The sequence below is a fragment of the Montipora capricornis genome, chromosome 1, assembly GCF_036669925.1.
Source record: "Montipora capricornis isolate CH-2021 chromosome 1, ASM3666992v2, whole genome shotgun sequence".
NCBI lineage: Eukaryota > Metazoa > Cnidaria > Anthozoa > Scleractinia > Acroporidae > Montipora > Montipora capricornis.
This window is the reverse complement of record NC_090883.1, coordinates 35042477-35066929: the sequence shown is the minus strand read 5'-3', so window position 1 is coordinate 35066929 and position 24453 is coordinate 35042477. Positions and strand designations below refer to the sequence as shown.

The following is a 24453-nucleotide window of genomic DNA, read 5'->3' as shown; positions in this document are numbered from 1 at the left end:
TTTCAAGTCTTCTCGAATAAGGACTTACAATAACCATGGCCCTGTTCCACAACCATTTGTTGCTATAAACTCTGTGGGACATTAAAGATCACGTACACTATTCAACAAGAGCAGGGCATGGAGTTGCTGGTGTTGCGGTCTGGCTTTAATTTGTCCCCAGTTAGTGCCATAAGGCTTCAGAATTCCTAAAAGCAAGTAATGATTGTAATTCATTGATTGACCATTTCTCTGGTAACTTTAATCAGGAAAAATACTCTTGAAATGAATTGTCTAAGCTAACCAAAACAGGTAATTGTCCAACAAACCACCAGGCTACCATTCCGAAAGTCTTAAGTTCAATTTCGATCTGACCACGCAACCCTCTGGGTCTTCAAGGGGAATTGAAAAAAGGTTCAAGTTATTGGGAGTTCAAGTTGGCAGGTGTTGTGTGTTTACTTCTTTTTATTATTCCACCGTCATGCCATTTGGTACAAAATATGAGACAATAATACGCTGTAGTGTCCCGGTTTGACCGGTTTAGAACAGAGCAAATATGGATGGAATGGGAGTTTTTCAATGAAGGAAGTAATTTTTGTTTTTCCAAAGTCTGACAAATTATTTTAGCTTGCTTTGCTTGTCACTCATCATTTCGTTTATCTAATCAAATAAAGCCATAAAGGACATTTGGATGACTTTTTGTGCTGTTTGTGTTGTTTGCACACGCCCTGAAAGACAGATGATGCATTTAAAAAAACAAAACACTCTTACCAAATGCAATTTAAGCAAAGTAACTCCTTTTTTGTAGTGGAATAATAAATCTCTTATTCGATGGTTTAACATATAATACTTGTCTGAGGACATTTTTCTTGTTGCTCGTCTCTTTCCTCGCTCCTGTGGGGCTCAGAAAAATACTACGCAACTCTCAAAATATCCACACATATTTTATGTTGAACCATGGAATAAGATGTATTCTATTCATACAGTATACATTTTAATCAAGTGGAAATGGAACAATTCATTTCTAAATTACAGTAGAAATCAGAACGTAACGTAACTTAAAACAAAGCAAAGCAGTGAAAGAAGTAAAAGTATTAATTAACTAAAGTTGTATCAAAGTTGAGGTACTGGAAACTTTGTAGACCGTTTTCAAAGTGAACAACATTGACCTAGTGCTACAGCTAGAGTTCATGCGATTTACATGTACTTTTTCAAGAAATAGTCAGTTGCAGTACACTGTTATTATTTGTTATGTATTGACGGGCGTAGTGCGAGTTATTGAGGGTTAAAATATATAGAGAATGACCTGAAGAGAATGGAAAATTGCTTCGAGTTAGCGGGAGGTTCGAGTTATCGCGAGTTTGAGTTACAGTGGGTAAACTTGCCGTAAATGTGTTATGGAAATCCAGGGGAAATCGATTTTGGTTTGAGTTAGTGCAAGGTTCGAGTTAGTGAGGGTTCGAGTTATCAGGAGTTGACTGTAAAACAAAACTCTCATTACAACTTGGTTTTTCATTGCATTTAGGGTCCTACTGGTATCCCTGGGCTGGCTGGTGAGACAGGATTCAAAGGAGATAAGGTTAACATTTTGTAAAATAGTTGCGTTGAGTACAATCATAGGAGAAAGCTACAATGTCCAGAGAAAAAGATTGAGATACATGTACAAGGTCTTTTCCTGCCATCCCACTTTTTTATTCAAGTCCAGTCCTTGATAATCTTGATAATCAAGCTGAAGTAAGTTACATATTTAAGTGCCATCTACTGTTTTATGCTTCAAATTTCTGTACCATAACATACTGTACACTGGTAATTTTTACCCTAAATCATTCACATTGCTTCAGCAGACTGTGCAAGGTTTGTAGAGTTGGCTGTTGTTGGCCAGGTTACATAGTTGGAGGCATTAGTCTGCCCTGAGATTAGTTCATGAACTGCTTCTTATTTTGGCTTTGCAATAATGTTTGCATTGCAAAGCAGTCTTTGACATCATCTTAGGGGGAAAATCTGGTACTCAGGCCTGGAGAAACAACAGCTGGTTTTCTTAAAATTACTGTAAACACCCGCAGATAAGCCGCACCTCAAATTTAATTTTGGAAAAAAGTTTTTTGAGAGAAATCAAAAGAACCCCAAAGTCGGGTCTTTAGAAGTCTTCTTCATCCACTGTTCATTGAATGTAAACTCACTGTTAAAGTGAACCTAAATGTAAACTCAAATATTTTTCAACTACAATACATGTATTAATCTCCCCACCAAAAGCAAACATGTTTTACCATTTTTACCTCACAATTTCGCTTTTTATATGCCGGGCAAGATGCGCGCAGTTATCAAAACAAGCGGTAGTTTGGACCCACAATCGTGATGGGAGAGACATGGGTCTATTCTCGATTTTACATCACAAAGTTCTTTGCAATGCAAAATTTCTTTGAGAGCAGGAATGCATTGTTTCTACCAAATTTGACAAACGGCCAACAGACAGCCAACAGTCGACCGACAGGTTTTTCCCAAAACAAAGACTACCAGTCGGCCGACAGACAGCCGACAGACGACCGACAGTTGGTGAGGTGTCGGTAAGATGTCGGTATCTTGTCGGTGACATGTCGGTACAGTGTTGACTCTAACCTCGTTCCTCTTTTTTCGCTTTATACAACAGTCTTCCAAACTGTGCGATACACTGACAAGAATAGCCTTTCATTCTTAGTTATGGTAATCATCGCTCAAGACTAGCGCCACGGAAGCCAAAAAGTTGATAAATTTACTTTTAACCATTTTATTTTTGCTTGAAATTGGAAAGAGAAACACGAAGTCATGATCCAAACCTTATTTATCTGAACCTGCAAAAATAGTAAATCTTTGTTAGTCAAAAGGTAAAACGTAACCCTAACCCTAACCCTAACCCTAACCTAACCCTAACTACGTAAACTGCACCCCTGATTTCTAGGGACAATTTTTTGGGAAAAAGGTGCGGCTTATCTGTGGGCGTTAATGGTATAAATTATGTTTGCTGTAGGTGTACAGTTTTCCCTTGGGTTACCTAAGCAAAACGATTTGGGGCAATTTAAGTAGTAGGGCAGAAGCATGCAAAGCAAGAAATAAGGAAAAATTATTAATTCTGTTCATCTTCACATTTTGTAAATGTGTTTATTTGTAGGGACCACAAGGGCACAAGGGGAACAAGGGAGACCAAGGTGTTCCTGGAGAAAGGGTATAAAGTTATTTTATGGATGCTTTGAATTAAAATTAATTAATTAATTAATACTTTAATTAATGTAATTCTAACTTGTATTAAAACCAATATTATTAGTTTAGGTAATCACATGATTTCAAGTGCAATTTGGAAGAAATAAGCACAAGTAGAGTAAGTAAGTACCGGTAGTCTTTGAAAAAATTTACAAGTGCTTATTAATATTTATTCCAAATTGCACGAGAAAAATCATATGTTTACTTAATAATATACCTAGGAAAAATTCGAGATGGTTAAGCAGAAGAAACGCACACGTATAAAGCAATCAGGGGAAAATTGCGGCATAAATTCTGACATCCAGGGCGTGCGATTGATTTGAAAACAAAATATTTGATTGGTTCTAACCAAACTCTATTGTTTGTTAGCCAATCATGATCCAGAATTTCGATGTATTCCTTTTTTTGCACTGTGTTACACTTGAACTGCACTGCCCTCAGCCAATCAGAATCATGTATATTTTTATGAGGTTTACATGCATGCCCCCCAGAAAATTTTGCGTTGTCAGAATTGTGGTTAGGCCTGGTAAAAGGGCCCACTGTTGCTGGATATTTCTCTTGTGTGCAATTCCCTCAACCACCTGGGTGGTGAAACTGAAGAAAAAAAAATTAGAATCAAAATTTTAATCCAATTATGTGAACTCAAGTCACTCAACAAAGTTTTCTTCAAACTTTGTTTTTGTCATCTTTGGAGTTAAAATTCTGTTCTGTCACCCGCCTTATTAAGTAAAAACAATTGAGGACTTTTATGTTTTTCTTTTTGTTTTAGATTTTGTACATATGAGAGCAAGACAAGTGTCTTCCCTCTTTGTTTTGAATTAACCTTACAGTCAAAATCATGTGATTGCCAGTCCAAGTGAATTTGGACTCCGCAACACATATAATTTACATTTGTAAATGATTTACATTTAATTAAACCCTCTTGTCCAATCAGAGTCTAATAATGAAATTGTTGATTGTATTATAATTAAATAAGGTAATCTTTTTAATTTGTGACATAAGTACCCTCAGAAATCAATATTCAAGCCTGTGGTTGTATGCACACGATTAGCCACTGAAATTAATTTGTAATCTGTGAGATCAGAGGAGTGTGCAAGTGACATGGAAGAAACAATGAAATAACAGAAATGTTGTCATTTTTTTTTTTTTTGAAACAGTCTACCATAATTGTAGACATGCACATCATGTAAATAGCCACCTCTTATTTAACTGATGAAAGTTCAACTCAAAAACTAACCTTTTAAATTTTTCATACTGTAGTTGTGAACAAACGCCATTTTTTTTCTCTCCCGAGAAGGATGCACCTAATGAAGGTTCAGCTGTACTTTCAACCCAAACAGAAAAGTCTCATTTCAAGATAGTTCAAGTTAAATTGCCATTTCAACTTTTACTGAAAAAATTAATAGGTTCCTCAATTCTGGCAAACCAGTTTCTGTAACCGACATACTGAGGAAATTATACTCATGGGAATTAAGACAGTAGAAAATTGTCATGCTGTTGTAAAATTAAAGAATATTGATGATGCCTGGTGATTGATCATGCTCATAAGTTAAAAAACAGGTTTGACAAGTCGAAACTGGACTGACTCATCCATTTGTTTGGATGAGCGGCAAATCAAAGAAAGTTGAGCCTGCTAGCACAGTTGACTTTCCTGTTCCTGACTTATCTACAGTAGGAAGATCGAAAGAGACTCCTCTCGCAGGGTAACAACATTTCTGAGCACCCACTGACGAGATATGAAATATATTTATGGCACAAAGAGCCATTCGTACTTTAATTTTTGGTATCTTTCTGAAGACACTGTCTCCAAGTTTTTTTCCAAGTTTTAATCCGTTTCCATTCTCTCTATCTTTGGCTACAAACAGCAAAACATAGCTTCAGTGCACTTCAGTAGTCATTGGCAACAAAACTACAGCATAATTTTTCGATTTCATTGATGCAAGGACGGTTTGTAGTGTTTTGAAGTTTGACTAAAATAGTGTGACGCTGCCCCTTTAAGATTCCTATGCTAACTGTTGTACATACTTGTGATCTTGTTTAGGGTGTCTCTGGTGATCCAGGAAGACCTGGTATCGATGGCGATCCTGTGAGTATTTGAACTCTTTCTCCTTATACATGTACGTTATTGGCAGTAACAAAGGAGGTATCCTTATCACAAGAGATTTCATCTGAATTGGAAATTCCCAGACAGAATTCAAAACACCACACACTAGTGGCTCAGTTGGTCGAGTGCCACGCTGCCATGTGGGAGGTTGTGAGTTCAACTCTGGTCGAACCAACACTCAGGGTCTTACAGGATTTTCTCCATCCTTTTTGATTGGCCAGTGTAATTGCTTTGGTTTTGGTTTTACGACACTCGATGGAAATTCGCTTAGTAGTAGAAGTAGTAAAACCAGTATTGAACTGAAAATATTTATTGTTTTGATGTTTAGGGTGAAACTGGATTGGTAGGAGAACTTGGGAAACGGGGACGACCAGGACCACAGGGCCAGAGGGGACCTGAAGGATCCCCTGGTGATCAGGGTAACCCGGTAAGCAGATTCTCTAGGTAAAGTGTATTTAGATCAGTGATCACAAGTGGACACTGTTCCATGCTTATTGTGTTTGAGGGTCTATCTTGCTCAACCTCTAGTTGATCCATCAATTTTTAGGGTCCCAGAGGACAAGCTGGTGCACCTGGTTCCCCCGGTGTTCCTGGAGCCAAAGGTGATCGTGGTGAGCCAGGGGTACAAGGCGACGTAGGGGAGAAAGGGGAGCAGGGACCTTCTGGAGAGCAAGGGCCTAAGGGTGAGAATGGTAGGAGTGGCAATCCTGGAAGAAGTGGAGCTCCTGGAGAGAAAGGAAACATGGTATGTAAAATTTAATAGTAAACGGTCTTGACAATGTATAACCTTTTTTGACAATGTCTTTGTACGTATTAAAACTGTTTCAGGTTATCGGAAGGGGGATTACACTGAACTGAATTAAGGTTTCTCTGTCCATTGCTGTAGAGGAACACTTTACAAAAAGTACAAATTTTTTTATAAGGGAGTATCAAATGCAGTGAGGGATAGAAGGGAAAATTTGTGTTGTCAAACTTAAAATTACTGTAATCGTCATCATCATCATCCTCCACAATAACCAGCATTTTATTGGAAAATTGTCATTCCATTAATTGCCAATGATTTTCCATTCAAATTGGAAAAGCTAGTTAAGTATATAAGGTCATGTCTTTCTGGAAAGGTGCTTAACACATTGACTCCCAGGGGTTCCCCCATTGAGTAAAATAGTAATGATGGTCGGTTCAGGCCTGCTTGGGAGTCAAAGTTCCATTGACTCCTGAACCGCTCACATGGATGGGTAAAACTTTCTGGCATTAGACGGAGTAAAACCCATTACCGGTAAGTCCCACTCCTTGGAGTGAATGGTTTATAGCGGAACGGATGTAAAATTTGTTGGTCCATTGACTCCTGAACCTTTGCCCATCGACAAGTAAAATCGTCTGGCATTAGACAGACTCCTTGGAGTCATTGGGTCAAAAAGGGGACATGGTGCATGTATTTCAGTGGTTGTTAAATGTTTTGACATTGCTCTTGTGTTCCGTTCGTAGGGTCCTTTAGGACCCACAGGTCCACCAGGACAAGCTGGAGCTCCTGGAAGTGCTGTAAGTATACATGTACAGCAACCAGTACAAGAGAGTGTCTTATATAAAACATTTGCTTTTGCTTTTGTTTTTTTGTATTATAATATACGAACAAGAAGTGATTTGAAAAGCATTTGACTATAAAAACATTTCTTAAAATCATTTTAAGATCAAAAAAATCAAAAAGTGTGTTGTTTACCATTTTTCATGTGATCTCTGCGACGCAGATTATGTCGGGTACACAGCCCGACACCTATCATCAACGCATTTGCTGAGCACAAAAATGCGGCAATCAGTATTCATTTCTTAGAAGCTCACGGTAACAACAACCTTTTGAAAGAAGACCAATTCACAGTTTTGAGAAAGTGCCAGGGCAAATTTGATTGTCTAGTATTTGAAATGCTCTTCATCAAGAATCTTAAGCCCAAGTTAAATACTCAGACGGACTCCATATGTGTGAAACTTTTTGTTTAATTTTTTAATCATTATTTACCCACATTACAGCTTTTAATCAGCTATTATTTTTTAGTATTTATAGACCGAAACTCACTAACATATTTTGACTTGATAATGCCGTTTAGCTAACTTCGAAACGTCGTCGCTTTTTAGTAGTTTTTTAGCAAATTTTTTTATCTTAAAATGATTTTAAGAAATGTTTTATCGCAATTTATTATAATATAATTATTGCTTTCTGTTCCTTGTGTTCAAAAGGGTGTACCGGGTGCTCAAGGAAGATCTGGTGCTCCTGGAGATAGGGTATGTCAATTCCATAAAATTTTAAATGTCGCTAACCAGGTTAAGAGAGCACAAAAACGCAACGCAAATTTATCGAAGGGTAGGTACCGTAAAGGTAGCAAGATAGGAGGCAGTACTCTCCCCAGCAGTAAAGAAGTCACCATGGCAACTGGGCCACAGTCCACCTCCCAGGCACCTGTCAACACATCACTGAGAAAGAAACAGTGTATGGAATGTATACTTGCACCAAAGTACAGGAGGGAGGGAGGGAAAAAAAGCAAGCAAGGAAGCAAAAAAGAACCTCAAGCCAAAGCACATGGCAATGCCCCCGAAAAGATCCGTGGAGTCCCCCAAGTACCCCAGGCAAAACTGCAGCATTGGCTTGGCTTTAATTTTGCCTAAATGGACCATTGTACAGTTATGTGCTTAGTTACCAGGCTTTTGAGTAAAAGTGAGGCTGGAGTTGACCAAGCTTGCTTTGATACAAACCTCACTACTTTTCTTATTTACATGTAAATAGAACTCATTAGCATTAAAACAACATAGCCTGCAAATGCAGATCTATTTCCGGCGGTCGTTTCTCTCCCCCGAAAAATAGCGTCTGCGATATGGAGCTGTAAAACGATTTCTGTGACGTAACTGCTTTGGTTTTTTTTGGGCCAATCACATTGCATGAGAGAACAGAGAGTCAAGTGATCAACTACGAGTAAATAACGCCAAAGAATTAAAATTCACTGCGGTGGCGAATGTTGCATTTTCTGAAAGACAAAATGTTTAGTTGCAAAGGAGAAGATAAATGTATTTGGTAAGAGTGTTTTGGACATATCCTCTTTAATACTTCGAGCTGATTTATGTGGGCTAACTGCTGCATGAAATGCTAATATTAATATAGATTTAGCCAAGCCTAAAAGCGGAGCTCCCTGGTTATTTATTCTTACTGCGTGTAGGGTTTGTGAAAATCAAAGGTTTCGAATTATCCGCATTTTGATGCTTCCGGTTGCTGCTTTAATAATTAAATCATTTTCTTTGCTTTCTTCTATAGAAAAATTCATTGGCTAACTAGTGAATTCCACGGTAAATTTTATGCTAAAAACCGATATCGCATGAATCAGGAAACGATGAGTGCGACATCGGTTTTTCCAGTGAGATTTACTTTGTAATTCACCAGTTTGGCAATAATTTTTTCTTGAACCAAATGACTTTTAAAAGAAAACAAGCACACCCTTGAGCTCAGCGAGCAAATGGAAAAGGATGAAAAGCCATTTCAGAGTCAACTGTCAATAGTCCTGAAGCGAATAGCAATCATGCTAAAATTAGAAGCCATAAAAACAACTTTGTCAGTTCAAGGTCAAAGAAGAGTTTTACTGTACTTTAGTCCACTTTATCTCTGAAAACAAGATAATTCACATTTGGATGTATTTTATTGAAACACGCCAGGTTGGCTTGGTACAAGAATCGGCAAACTACGGCATTGCAACCAAGAAAGGACAAACTTCAAACACGATCTGCTCCAACACTTAAATAACCTTTGGGTACTTTAATTAAACAAACTTCTGAAAACACAATACGTGTTTATAACATACATGTAAGGGCACAATTTTCTTGTCACTGTCGAGGTACAACGAAAACAAGTTGGGCAAACGGATTAAAAAAGCACTTGTTCCCTCGCATTTTAGAGGAAAGCAAACAAACAAATCAACTCTTTCTTTATGTCCAAAAGATTACAGATTTATTCCAGTTGACAATAAAAATTTGATTCTTTATTCCTGAACAAAGGAAGAACCGATTAAAGCACCTTTTAAAAATACGCATCCACTTTAAATAACGCATCCGTAAAAATTACAAACGGCTTAGTGCCTAAGGAAAGAATTTGTGAGCTAAGTATGAGCTATTACTGGTATTCTGTTTTGTCGTTGTCATTCTCTTTCGCTCAGTCCTTTCGTTTCTGTTCCTAAGGAAAGAATTTGTGAGCTAAGTATGAGCTATTACTGGTATTCTGTTTTGTCGTTGTCATTCTCTTTCGCTCAGTCCTTTCGTTTCTGTTCTAGACATAGGTCCTCCAGGCATCATGTAACCTTATCAGAACTTCTAAAGATATGCCAAAAATTGCAATACAAAGAAAAAAGCAGCTCTAAGCAAGTTAAAAATAAACACTCGGCTTTAAGTTTACATCCCGCCGATGCTTGACTTGAATAACTGCGTAGCCACCAGTGTGGACCACAGATATCATGATATGTTAAACTGGATTGAAAAGAAAACATTCCAAACCGTTTCCACCTGAACACGAAAAGTGTTGACTGCGTAAGAACTTTCGTTGATATATATAGTATGGCCGTGTAGCCGTGTCGAGCCACAGAAAGCGCTTGAAAAATGAAGCCTCGCTTATGTTCAGGTGAGTTAACCTGGGTTGAGCCTGCAATCCAATCGAAAACCAGTACCTGGTCAGCGGTCAACTTCAAAAAAACAGCTGACCTCGGTGAGCTCTAAGCTTGAGCCCGCGATATGGTCACGTGATACTGGTCAGCGGATACCTTGTTTTGACAGGTGTCAATTAATCAAAAGATGGATGTCCAATATCAAAGATGTATGCTGTAAACTAGCATGATACTGGTCACATTGGCGTACATAGAGGGGTGGACGTACAGACGTACATACGGACGTTCATGACGTCATGGCTATAAAACCACATTTTCTCGCATGGACGGGTTACCATATTTTCTTAACTTTGGGCGCGCGCGGAGCTCTGCTATTATTGACCAATACGATACAAGAAAGCCGTAGGTAAAGTGGACGAGATTGAGGACTAAATAAATTATTAAAAGACAATTTGACAGTGACATTACTCATCAAGTTAAGAGATCGGCGTAAGATTAAAGCACCACACTGGAGGCAAAGAAATGTCTGAGTTTTGGTGACTCTTGCCCCGATGTTTCGCCATAGTAAAAGTATCTAGAAAAGCAACCAGTAAACTCAGCCCAAGCGCCGTGTAAGCCCCGGAATATGCATAAGCTGGATTTCTTTGGGATTCTTAGCCCTTCACCGATCCTAGTGCTTGTTAAAGAAGCCTTTGAAAACTGAAGGCGCTAACTTGAAGGCATTGTCTCTTCCAGAGTCAGAGAAAAGGAGACCAAAGGAAATCTTACTGTAGAATATTCTAGTAAAACAATAAAAACAGAATTGGTAATGGGAAAATAACAATCACAATATTTTTCCCAGCAGAGCACTGCACGGTCGAAAACACCACAAGTAAGGACTTTCCAAATTGTGTAGGTAAATTGACGAAAACATCGCGTTTCTTCTAGGCTGCAACATACTTGATCGCATCCTCCTGGTGGCTACTTAAGTTTTAGGTACCGAAAATCTCACAATCTTTTTTAATGTCCTCCATATTGCCCACCATTAATCGTACTTGACTGTTCACGTGGACAACGCGCGAGTACTTTGCGTGTTCCCTGCTTGTTGGTTCTGGAGATAAATGAGCCTAATTCTAATTGGCTAAGGATTTTACGTCAGAGAAATTGTCATGGAAATTCGTCTGCGTTCGCAGGCTACAGCAACATGATTTACATAAGAAAAGCAATGAAGTCAAGTAATTTATAAGGCATGATGAAATCTGGAAGCAAATTCCTCTGTTAATGCAACAAAACATGTGCCGCTTTGTTATAGGGCCGAGCAGGATTACCTGGGTTACAGGGCGAGAAGGGAGAAAAAGGATCACAGGTATTTAAATAACACATATTATGTGTGCTAATCGTAAATCAGATATTAATTGCCCCGCAGGGTTTTGGCCCAGAGGCCAAAACCTGAGGAGGCAACCTAGAAGTCCCTTTGTAAAAAGGGTAAATGTATTGTAGGGGGAATCAATCTTGATTTGCTCAACCGGGTACGCAAGGTGATATCGGTGTTTTTTTAGAAACTACCCCCTTCATTCATTGAGTTGAATACATGTACTTCAAGCCTCTCAACTTCATTTCAACATTTTAGGGCTCACCTGGCCCTGTTGGAAATTCTGGTCCACAAGGCAGAAGTGGAAGACGAGTAAGTACTTTTAGTTCTTTTACTTAAAGTGCCCCTGTGATCAAAAAAACCACTTCCTTTTTTCCTTCAGATTTTGAAAGTGTGTTTGTTAACACCTGACTGGCAAAATTTTGAGCTTTGATTTTTATCCAAAGGCCGTTTACTTTGAGTGTAAGTTTTGGATTTCACGGTCCGCCATTACTCACGTCCAAAACTGACCGATTGGACCTCAGACGGTTGGATCCAGGGAAAAGTGACGTCAGAGGCTCACTAGCTTAAAATTTCAGCGTGTGAACGCAGCTTATTATATATGCAAAGCGTGAGTTTAAAAGTCTGAAAGCCCAAAACCCCTGTGCTGCATATTAATTCTGCGGCGTACACACGTATTGCATTCTTTAACTAGTGAGCGTTTGACGTCATTTTTTCCTCGATCCAGTTCTCTCAAGAACATAATGTTAGTAATGGCGGACCATTAAATAGGAAAATTACAGTTAAAATAAAGAGGTGTCTTTTTGAAATCAAGGCTTAGTGTTTTGTTAACATAGTTTTGAAATCCAAAGGAAAATATGAATTGATTTTTTGGTCACAGGGGCACTTTAAGTTACCACATATCAAATAATTTTCTAGAATTTGCACCTTGAAACTGGACTGAGAGGAGCAAATATGACCAAAGTTGAATGATGGCACCTTTCATTTTTTATTGAATTCAATTTCCTTTTAGTGCTTAAGATCAAAATAACTATCGTGGGAGGAAACCAATCGTGCAATGACTGATTTGTAATGAGTTGCAGTGGGCTAATATTTTCTGTTTTGAATAATATAATCTATTTTTATCTGAACAAAAATCACACATGGATATTAGAAATCTTTTGCGTTGTTAAGTTTTTCAAAGGAATTTGAACATTATCTTGTGGCTATTAGATCGTGAAGATCATTTATGACTAATACGATGATCCTGTATTTTCAAGTGAGGTACATTTTTTAACGTATATGATACTGTCTTTTAAAGAGATGCAACTACCCCTACAAGTGTACTTAAGTCTTGATATAGGTGATTGTAGATCACATGTTTGTTTAGAAATGCTGAGCAGTTATTAGCTTGTTACAGTACAGGTAAGTTCACTTTGCCAACAGGGACAAGAAAATGGAACATAGCTTTCGAGGGACTGGGACTCCTTGGCTTTCACTGTGATCATCGTTTATTTTTTTGTAAAAAGACAGACTTGTTTGCTTATATGTACCTTATGGAGAGTAAAACCTTTTGGATGTATGATGTAAGACTGATTGTTTATTTATTAGTCCTTTCACGGGAATGAATGAGCCCAACAAATTGACCTGCTCCCAACTGCGAGGCTTCATAGCTCAATCAGTAGAGCATTGCACTAGCATCGCAGAGGTGATGTGTTCGAATCCCGTAGAAGTCACCTGAATCTTCGGGTGTCTAAGATCAGAGACAGTTGCTCGAATTGTTCAGATAAATGCGGAAATCTCCTCTATCTTTCATGATGTACTTAAGTCTTTGACAAATTTAAACAATTATTATTGTATTTTCTTAGGGTAATCCTGGTGCTGATGGCCCCCCAGGACCTTCTGGTCCTGTCGGACCTGCGGTAATTCTATTTATTTGTTTTTAGTACCCTTACTTACGTGTAATCTTAGTCAGGATCCTCTTGTACGGCATAAAGAGTTGCAGATTCAATTGACAAACTTTGTTACTGGTGATTATCATGTTGAGAAAGGAAAAAGCAATCACTGCAAGCTGCAGTGGGAAAAGCGATGAGGCAATGATAATGATAAGGAAATACATAACAATAAGAATCAGTTCTTATTATCAAATGTTATCACTGTGATTATTTATGATTACTTTCGTCATCATTATTGTTGACGCTGTTGTTGTCACTGTCGTTGACAGTGAACAACAACAACAATAATGATGATGATGATGATGAAAGTAATCATAGATGATCATAGTGATGTCATTAATTTTGATAATGATAATGATTGTGGCATGTAATAATAACTTGAGAAGCATAGGGAAAGTGTTCTACTTATTTTTGGAGACTGAGGTCAAATGAAAGTGGTTCTTTGATGAGAGGGAAAAAGCAGCGATGAACTTGAAAAAGAACCACCAAAGTACAACAGAGAACCAACAAATTGATCAACCCATGCACGTCACAGTAGGGCACTTAGTCGGGAATTGAAATTGGGACCTTTGATAGCAGATGAAGATGTAATTTTGTCAGAACTGTTTCATCCCTTGTCTCCCTTTCGGTTAAAAGACATAGTTAGTGATACCAAGGGCTTTATTGTGTAGAGGTTCTCTAACCCTTCGAATCATCCAGTGGACGCTAAATTAAACAGAGTAAAAAATACACTGTATGTAAGTATCACTCTTTAGAGGGAAAGAGTTACTGTAAGTTAATCCACATATGCAATATATTTTATTACAATACTCTTATGGACTAACCAGTTGTCAAATTTGCTGATTGAAATTTTTTGTTGTTCCCTCAAGGGTCCTCCTGGTCCACGAGGTGCTCCTGGAACTGATGGAATACCAGGCCAAAAGGTAATTAACTTTTTTTTTGTTGGTACAGTGTAGCTTATAGTGTGAAGGACTTTCAATAAAGTGTATTTGAGTAAATTTAAAGAAAGTTGCTATGTCAAATTAAAGGCTAGCTTTTTGAATTCTGGATGTACATCATCTTGCCCTGAAGGTGCAGAATCGAAGAAGCTCTTCCGTTTTCATGTTTTCATGTTATCACGTGGCTTCTGAAATGTGATGGTTAGTGTTTAAAGATTGTGATGTCATGTGAACTGAGGGGTTATTTCCAAACCTCTTGACCTTAACACGACTTAAATTCAAGCAAATTTTTAAAATTCACTTTAATTTCATGAAGCGTTAATTTTCGATAATAAAGTTATGTCCAAGACAATTTCTTATGCCTCTGACAATTAATTTTTATCGTGGCTTTGGTTAACTCAGCTCCTAGTGCCATCTTGATGCTAAGGAAAGCTTTTAAGGGAGTGGATGATCCCTCGCCTTATTGGGACTCATCAACATTTTTACTAAAACATGTCATGCACTTTTGAACATGTTAGGGAGCAACAGGGTCCCCAGGAGAGAATGGACAAAATGGAGCGAAGGGTGATAAGGTAGATAATGCATCACTGAATTGATATGTAAACTTTCAATATGACATTCAACTTAGATTATTGAAATTTTCTGAGATAATAATAATATTGTTTGAGATAAAATGGTCTGAATAGTGAAATATGTGTAAGTAGGGTATTTCAGAACTTGCCCCATCAATGCATCTAATTTTGAAAAAGTCTTAACTACGTGTACATTGTACCAATGGATCGTGCTGAAAGCTGCTTTACTGACTGAGAAAAGATACCAGTAAACCGATGCCTACAACTTCCCGCACCCCCACAAACGACTTATCGACAAGACAACGTCAGCAACAGACAAACAACGCACTCACCAACTTACAGGTATTATTGTGACAGCAACTGAAGATGTATTTAACAATACATGTACAGACTTTTCACTTATAGACAGATTGAAACTCACCAATTACATGTATGGTCTTCACAGCCATTGAGATCTGGGCTTTACTGACAGTCAACCAATAACATAATAATTTAGTTGACCAATCGTGTCATCAATGACCAGTCGGAGAGTGTTTACGTCATCTACTGATGTTACACAAATCACGTGACTCTGAAGAAGACGACTTCCCTTCAGGTTGTCGAAATGTTAGTCACTGTCATCCTAAAAGGCCCTTCTTAGGACTACTCTCACCCAGACGATTGTACTTTACCACTTACCGTAAATCCTTTATTAAGCCCCCAGGGGGCTTAATATGTTTTCAAGCACATTAGATGGGGGGGGGGGGGGGGGAATTATTTGATTTACTGAAATGCATCACTGGTAGCAAAAAAAGAACAAACAGACCACACTTACAGTTCCCTACTTCCTATTTTGTACCAGGGAAATGACTGTCTAATATGAAGAATTGAGTGATGCGTGTATTATACCCGTTGTACAAGTTATTATTTTGCAATATTTTTATTCATTTGTGGGAACCAAATCCGAATTTCCAGTATGTTTCACTTTTGTGATTAATTACATCCACAACAGCTCAAGCGTTCCTGATGAGCGGATTATTGAGTTCATTATTGCAAATTTGATATCAGGAACCATTTGAATAATCTGTTCGTCGGATGAATAGTGAAAAATTCAAATCAAGCCTCAGTTGAAAACTCCAATTTTGATTGGAATATTGCTGGCTTCCGGTGCTAGGCCGGCGTACGAATTTCACAGGTTTAAAGATTTGCATAATCTTCCAAACAACCGTCATTTCACTCTAGCAACATTACCATTCTGTAATCTTACCAGTATCCTCAAACTATGTTTTTCGAATTATTAAAGATTGGACAGAGAAATGAATTTAAAAAGAAAGGCAAATCATGCTAGTTGCGACCTTGGCAGATTATGCAAATTGGTACACCTGTAAAATTCTCACGCCGACCTGGCACCGGAAGTGAGCAATAATCCAAACAAAATTTGAGTTTTGAGCTGAGGCTTGATTTGAATTTTGCACCATTCATCAAAAAACCAGATTGTTGAACTGATTCCTGAAATCAAATTTGCACTAATGAATTCATTAATCTGCTTGTCGAAGGAACGCTTGGGCTGTTTTGACTGTAATACAGTCTATCATTTATTGATTTGGTTATGAAGAATAGGAGGGGCTTAATAACTTTCTTACTCTGATAAGGGGGCCTTATTGTTGGGGGGGGGGGGGGGGGGTTGCTTACCAGAGGATTTACTGTAATTATGAAAGCCTTAGCATGTTGCCAGCTTTAACCATGAGTTAAAAGTTAATTATGCTGCTCATGCTGTAGTTCAAAATAGAATATAGCCTTGTGTTATATTTTGATGTACAGTACTGTACAAGAAATTACCACAATAACACAATATACAACACAAAGATAAAAAGTTACTTGTATCCATTACAGTTAGAAAATAATACTGGGATGTAATTTAGCAAAAAATGTACTGTACACTTGCAAGTCTTGAAACTGATTAAGTTGTCTTTCTTTACCAGGGAGCTGCTGGTCTTCGCGGTCAGCCAGGACAACAAGGTTCTAAGGTAGCTTTTATTTATGTATTCAAAACATTTGTGGAACAATACATGTACATTTCTTATTCATTGATTGCTAATAAATGTAAAATAGTGAAATCACTCTTAAATGGTATTGTTACAATCTTGGACATTTGGAAATTGAAGACCACCCCTCCCCCCAATTTCAATGATGAAAAAAAAAAAGGCGGGCTTCAACTTGTGTGCGGATTTATCATTGATTTTTGGGGGAGGGGAGGTACTAATTTTTCATTTTATTTTGTCCAAGCTTGTAGATCTCTGGTTGGGGAGAGTTTTATTATGTACATGTATTTACAGGACTTTAGTGGAGACAACCTTCATTTTAATTGGCTTTTTTTCTTTCTAGGGACCCACTGGCCAACCAGGAGTGGCTGGTCGAGATGGCAAAAGTGGAGCACCTGTATGTCGATCTCTCTTGAACTGATTAAGAGCAATGTGGACATGGTTAACCCTAAATTGAACTTAATTCTCTTGAATTCTTTTTTTTGGGTTGCTCATGAATGAGTTTATGCAGACAATCATCTGAAATTACCTATCACCTAATAATCAGGAGCGCATTAAATACCATCTATTTTAACAAGAATAACACTCCACATCAGGAATAATGTGATTGAGAAGTTCAGCACTTCCTTTAAGTTTATTCGGGATCATTACTTATTTGGATTAGGTCGTTGGGGTTAGGGTTTGGGAAATGTTGAGAAGTCTGTAGACTAGTTTGTACACTTGGGTAAAAATGCAAGACTGGAATGATCTTGAGAGCTAAGCTTTAAAATTCAAAGATGCTGTTGTTGAAATACATGTACTTTCTTCACAATTTCAGGGAGACCCAGGGATTGATGGAAAACCAGGATCCACTGGACCTCAGGTATTTTAAATCCTTAGTTATTTTGACTAGGACATCATAGTTCTATTTACAATGAATGACACGTTCGTACGTGTACATGGATGAAAGTTGACAAACGTACATTCTTGGACAGAACTCATTGGGAAAATGTGACACATCACTATAAAATAATAAATGCTCATTCCTCATTTGTCTGTGTGATAAAAGATTAAATTCTGTCAACATTCCCCCTCCCACTAATCCAATCTTGGTTAAGAAATACCGTACTTGTAACCAAAGGCTTGCACACTATTGTGCACTATACAATACCAACATTGGTACATGTATAAGTGACATGTATAGACTTTGTAAGTGCATGACAAATAATGTTAAAAGTGGAATTTTCCCAATCAAGTTTTGTCCAAGATGGGAGGTTCAGTCTATAAATCAGTTTTGTCCAGTGTTGAAAGAGCTGAATGTCTAATAAGAATTCATTTTGTCGCGATCACAACTTCTTAAATGTTGAGCTTTGACTATGGGAGGAAAGTTAACTCAGCAACCTAAAAATGGTTTTTAATTTGAACATTGCTGCATTAGGCTTAGATTTCAAACAAGATGTCGTAGGTTGTAAGGCTGTGAAATCTGTCTGTTAAAAACTGCAGTCAAGTGTAGACTGAATGGTTAATGTCACTTTGCACTCAAACATTTTGTTGATATTTCGCTTTATTTTAGTGAATATTTATTGAAATTTCTTTACTTCAAAATCTCAGTGTATTGAATTTATGTTTTCCACATTTGTGGGAGGCGCGGTGGCCTCATGGTTAGTGTGCTCGACACCGGATTGAGTGGTCTGGGTTCGGGGCCTGGCCAGGGACATTGTGTTGTGTTCTTGGGCAAGACACTTTACTCTCACGGTCCCTCTCTCCACCCAGGTGTATAAATGGGTACCGGCGTAATGCTGGGGGTAACCCTGCGATGGACTAGCATCCCATCCAGGGGGGGGGGAGTAGAAATACTCCTAGTCACTTCATTCTACAGAAGCTGGAGATAAGCGCCGGCCTGATGAGCCTCCTGGCTCGTAAGCAGAGACTTCACTTTTTTACATTTGAACCAATGCATCAGTTTGCTCGAAATTCGGAATGATTTCACTCTCGTTACTTTTAAAGAGCACTGGACAACACCAGCAGTGAAGCTTAGACTAAAAAAAGCAATGATCTTCTTGAGCTTGGTAGATATCAAAATGAATTACCGGTATTTTAAGAAGTATGGCACTATGTACATCACGTATGGCTTTGTTGAATCGTTACTTATCTTTTTTTTTATGTCCTAAGGGATCACCAGGTGCACCTGGTCCAGATGGATTGACTGGATCAAAAGGATCGATGGTTAGTGGTAAAGAAAGTCTAACGAGAAAAGTGTTTGTGTGAGTGTGGGAGGGAGAAGAAGAATTACGAGAGCAGCTAAGGAAGCTCATAAGATGTCTTACTTTAGTTCTTAAAGTTAATTAATTTTTCTTTTGTCTGAAGCTTGAAAAACCAACTTGGTTTGTTTAGTTTGCTGATTGGCATTGTGCCCAAGATTAAAGCTGATGTGGTGAATCTCAAGTTGGCGACAACTTGCATCACAGATTTCGAGCTGGACAATAGACCATATTTGTATTCTCAGTATTGGACTGGAACTAGCTTGCAATGGAGGCTAATGCGGGGGAATCTTTTAAAATGCAAATACTTTTTAGTATCATCCCCCGCATTAGCCTCCATTGCAAGCTATTGTAGTTCCAGTCCAATACTGAGAATATGAATGTGGTCTATTGAAATACATACATACATGCATGTACTTAATTGACCACTCCCCATAGGGGCTTTTCAGGGCCAATGAAACACAATCACGGCAGAACAGAACATTAAACAGCAACTGTTAAGAATCCCAACTGGTCAGAGGAAGCTAGTTGACTATTTACAAGTGCAGATGAGAAGTTGAACCAGGGACAACCAGGAACAAATTCAAGGAGTGGTCAGAAGGTGTCTTGAACGTGGGATCCCCCCGGATCTCAAGGCAAGTGCCTTAACCACTGGGCCGCACTGGCTCTTCCAATCCTCTTGGATGAGGTTCTGACTTCAAAAGACTATAGAAAAAACAGGAGACCAAGATGAAAAACCATCACCAGTCTAGAGAGTAAATCAGCAGGAAGGAAAAAGCAAAACTGACTTCAAATTTTTGTGTCAATGTTGAACTTTCCAGCCTTTCATCCTGGTAAACTGGGTGTGACTGAATAAATTTGAGTACATTACTATGAACAGGAAAAGACACGACAACTGAAAACATTAGCAGAATGATGTTCTTTTCGTTGAATTTGCAATGTTGGTTGAATGTGTTGATTATGAAATGCTTGTTATTATTTCTCAGGGTGAATCAGGTGCTGATGGAGAACCTGGAACACCTGGACCTCCAGGAGCAAAGGTAATCAACCTCTGATTTCTCCCTAAAAGTGTCAATGAAACAACCTACATTGTAGTCTAAATGATAAGAATAATGAGTTTCATCTACTTGGCGATATTACCAGATCGTGCTACATGTAATTTTTATTGTTTCACCTGACACTCGGGGGATCTCCAGGGTGGCTTGAATTTGCACAGTGTTGGACAAGCAATTTTCAGTTCTGTTTTAAAGGGTGGTCATAGGTTCATCACTAAGGACAAAGTAAATGTTTTGAAATTTACAGAGGGATGGTAAACCCTTTACCCAACGTTGGCTGTCCTATCAAGGAATAAATTATTGACTTTTGCCAGAGATAGATTTTGAAGGATCTCTTTGGGGTGAAAGAATTTAAAGAAAAGTTCACATTTGTGACCTCCTGTGAGTGAAAAAAAAAATACTCTAACATTTTTTTGTAGAATGGCTCAAGCAGATTGTTGGCCATTGGATACTTGTACATGTATGACTTGTTTTAAACTGACTCCTGCTCTTCCTGCAATTTCTAAAGGCATTTGAAGTGTTGGAAAATTTGTCCGTTCTCTTCACTTGCCTGCCCAAGCTGTTTGAAACATTTGAAAATCTCCTGGGCAAATTTGTCCTAGCAATTTGTATGCAGGATGTGTTTAGAAATGTTGGGAATGCCCATAATGGAAAAACATTTCAACGGAAGGGAAAGGTTCGAATCAACCTTTCAGAAGTTTTTCTGCACCTGTTGAAAGTGTTGGAAAAGTCAGTCAGGCAGGAAAAACTGTTGGTTGGCTATCGGCTTGCCATTGGTTAGCGTACATTTTTGAATAAGAGGTCACCTTCATTTATATCTTTCAAGAGATGCACACTTTGATTTAAATTCATGCTTTAACTTCTCATCATTGCAGCTAGTGTTGGTTGTGTTTGATACTATTTGTTCTCTTCTGTAAGGGTGAGACTGGAATGTCTGGAAGGCGAGGACTTACTGGAATACCAGGAACGCAGGTAATTTGTTAGAATATGATTTACATGTATCAGAGATGTTGAAGTTAATTTTGATGTCACAATGCTGTCAATGTTGTGTGACATATAATATACTTTCGATAGACCTTCAGTAGGATGTGAATTTTATAAAAAAAATGAGGCTTGCAATGGTACCTTTATCTGGTACATGTAAAAAAATGCATGTAATTTTAGTTTACGGTGTGCAGCACATTTTAATGCTGTCCATAGACTTCAACTGATTCTGGAGAAATTAGGTTGAGCAACCCTTATCGGGGCAGTTGCATATTTGAGATTTGAAACTGAATGTATTGTGAAGAGGGTTCAGAAATATGTACTGTATCTGATATTAAATGTAAGATGTCTGTACATGTACTGTATGATTGTCAACACTTAGTGTGTCTGTGTGTATATGTATTGTCCCTTGCACATACAATGTATGTATGGTTAATAAACAGGACTGGCCTTGATTGAAGTGTTTTCAAATTCAATTGACAAGCCTGTAAATATGCTGTTGTTGTTGTTGTTGTTTTGTTATTGTCGTCATCATCATTATTCTGAATGTAGTTTTGCACAGAGTTCCAGAACAATAGTTTTGCCATCATCAAACTTCAGACAAGCTTGCAGAGCATTAGTTTCTCTTGTTCAAGAATACAACTGAAATGAGCTTTTAAAAAATGTGATCAAATGTCCTTCAAATTAATTAAGTACGTTTACCAGCTTTTACGGCCTTTATCTATATCTTTCTTGGGACAAGAGTTTTGCAGACTTAAATTTAAAGAAGAAAAGGTGGCCATAACCACTGCAGTTTATTTTGTGTAGTTTTACCAATAACTTGCCCTTACTCACTATGCGGACTATGCAATTTAATGTTGACATAGAAATTACTTTTTAACAACTCACATCAAAGCTTAACGGTTTTTTTTAACGTTTTGCTTGATTTGGTTGCCATTTTCCAGTCGCTAAATTTGGCTAAATTTTGTGACAGCTCCTTCAAAGTAAGCACTATATTTTAACACTGGATTGTTGTTCTATTCATACAGGGTCGTCAAGGTGAGAGAGGAGAAGCAGGAGCCCCTGGACCACAAGGACAACAGGTGGGTGGGATAGAATTGTTATTTGCCTACTAATTCAAAGGTATTTTCCCCGGTTAACGAATATGCAGGAAATGTAGATCTTAACAAGTGTTATTGAAATCCAAAAAGAAAATTGGGGGTAACCACGCATTTTTTTTAAATTGATGAATAATATTTATAAAAAGCTTTAAAATACAAAGCAATGTATGGCGTTCTTCCTCAAATTAAAGTTTAATTATCTCTCAAAAATGCATGGTTTCTCCCAATTTTCTTTTTGGATACCAAGAGTACTTACTAAGATCTATTTTCTCCTTATACCATTAAACCGCGCAAAAATATCACTCTATTGGTAAGCATCACCGATAGGAAACCCGAGTATCTCGAGATGCGCAGAACATATGCGCAATAACAATTATAGTAGGCCTGCACCTTCGTTAAGTGGTAACATAATGTGCATTGTCTTGGGGCCTTTACAGAAAAACCGTAATGGTGCCAGGTGTTTTGGTGGGTGGACAGCTATTGAAAACATTCTCTTACAAAGCTTAAAAAAATCGTTTAGGCTGTTGCTAAGCATACCTGCCAAGTGTCATGTTTAAACCAATAAAATATCAAAAATCAAATTTATTAAATTATCATTATATTTTGTACTTTCCACCATTTTAGGGATCACCAGGAAGCCAGGGCCCTCCAGGCTTACCCGGAAAACAAGGAGAGACTGTGAGTGTTGCTAAGAATATTATGTTATTGTTGAACTAATTATTTTGTCCAAACTTATGTTAGTAAGTCATGGAAGGTTTACTTGGTTGACTTTTGATGATGAGGTAATGTTGGCTCATTTTTTGTGTAATACTTGTATTTATTATTATTATTATTATTATTATTATCTTGTTTTCACACATTGGACTTCCAATGGAACTTCCGTACTCCAGGAAGCTTGGTGACAACAAGTCTCCTCAAACTTCTAGGACCTTCCTAAGAATCCTTGCCGTGTTCAGAATAACACTTTTCTGAAGCTCGTCTATCTTGGTCTCTATACCAATATTCTCTAGTCTCTTCTTTAGATCTTTTGGAACTGTTCCCATATGTTCCGATTACAATAGGAATTACCATTGTTTTCATTTTCCGTAACTTCTTCAATTCTCTTGCTAGATCCTGGTATTTCACTACCTTCTCGACTTCTTTCTCCTCAATACGGCTATCATATGGTATTGCAAAATCTATTATTTTGCAACATTTATTTCTCTTTTCAACAACAATCATGTGCGGTCTTCTTGTCTCTATCACGTGATCAGTCTGTATCGTAAAATCCCATAATATTTTTTATTATATAATAATTATTATTATTATTATTATTATTATGATCATCATCATCGTCGTCGTCATCGTCGTCATCATCATCATCATGGTTGAATTGTCTTAAACTTGTAATCAATCTATTTTTTTTCTTCAAGGGAGAGCCTGGAGAAAGTGGAACAGATGGTACTCCCGGTACCAGGGTATGTACGTGTAACCTTAATGTGGGTGTGCAAGGTGGGGTTGGTTGAAGTCTTTATAGGGTCAACCTCTTTGCTTCCTAATGTGTTAAGTACTGACACTGCTACATTGTATAGGAAAGATTTGGTCAAAGTCCCTTTGAAATCCATCTGCATTGCAGGTTTCCCAATAATGTTACGGGACAAAAATCTGTGAAATGTGGTGTTGAATGAAACTTAATTTTCCTTTGCTCTTTTAGGGAGAACGTGGTGCTCAGGGAGAACGAGGAGCCCCAGGCGTTATGGTAAGGCTACTGTGGTTTCATTTTGTTTGCCTTCTTGCATCCTAAACTGTCTTTTGAGAAAAAATTGATCGAAAGTCTACAGATATGTCCAGAAGTGCTTGCTAAGTAATTATAGATGCACACACATTTCAGTAAGCGTCAAGAGGTGTCTCCTTGCTCTTTAACACTGTTTGAAGTACAAAGATGATTAATGGTATCGGCATTTTTCAATTGTTTGATGTGTTTTGATTGTATACATGTACCATACTTTGCCGAAATAATTGCTTGGTCAAAAACACTGTTTTCAACTTTGATGGAAGATAACGGACTTGCACATGACCTTGATGCATGTAACTTGCAACTCTTTTCCTTTGAACAAAGCTAGGGATTTTACGACACCAATTTTATGCCCAAATATGGACAAAAATAAGATCAAAGCTGCATGCTCAGGAAAATGCATGAGCTACATTACATCCAAATAAGGACATTTTTAAATGCAAAAAAACCCCAGCTCTGAACCAGAGATAAATGCTTCAAAGTCATGAGCTTCTGAAGATAACAAGTGCAGAATGCAATACATGTATATCAAAAAACGCTGA

General features: G+C 37.9%; 1 protein-coding gene across 1 annotated transcript in view; it reads left to right on the top strand.

Moving 5' to 3' along the window:
- LOC138040199 (collagen alpha chain-like) overlaps nt 1–24453 on the top strand; it is a 94894-nt gene that overhangs the window by 28123 nt on the left and 42318 nt on the right. The window contains exons 11-32 of the mRNA XM_068885971.1: nt 1502–1555; nt 3122–3175; nt 5252–5296; nt 5643–5741; nt 5862–6059; nt 6800–6853; nt 7544–7588; nt 11234–11287; nt 11552–11605; nt 13141–13194; nt 14097–14150; nt 14684–14737; nt 16699–16743; nt 17102–17155; nt 17576–17620; nt 18910–18963; nt 19985–20038; nt 20972–21025; nt 22066–22119; nt 22762–22815; nt 23550–23594; nt 23831–23875. Coding sequence (XP_068742072.1) covers nt 1502–1555; nt 3122–3175; nt 5252–5296; nt 5643–5741; nt 5862–6059; nt 6800–6853; nt 7544–7588; nt 11234–11287; nt 11552–11605; nt 13141–13194; nt 14097–14150; nt 14684–14737; nt 16699–16743; nt 17102–17155; nt 17576–17620; nt 18910–18963; nt 19985–20038; nt 20972–21025; nt 22066–22119; nt 22762–22815; nt 23550–23594; nt 23831–23875 — 1323 coding nt within the window. The remainder of the gene's footprint in view (nt 1–1501; nt 1556–3121; nt 3176–5251; nt 5297–5642; nt 5742–5861; nt 6060–6799; nt 6854–7543; nt 7589–11233; nt 11288–11551; nt 11606–13140; nt 13195–14096; nt 14151–14683; nt 14738–16698; nt 16744–17101; nt 17156–17575; nt 17621–18909; nt 18964–19984; nt 20039–20971; nt 21026–22065; nt 22120–22761; nt 22816–23549; nt 23595–23830; nt 23876–24453) is intronic.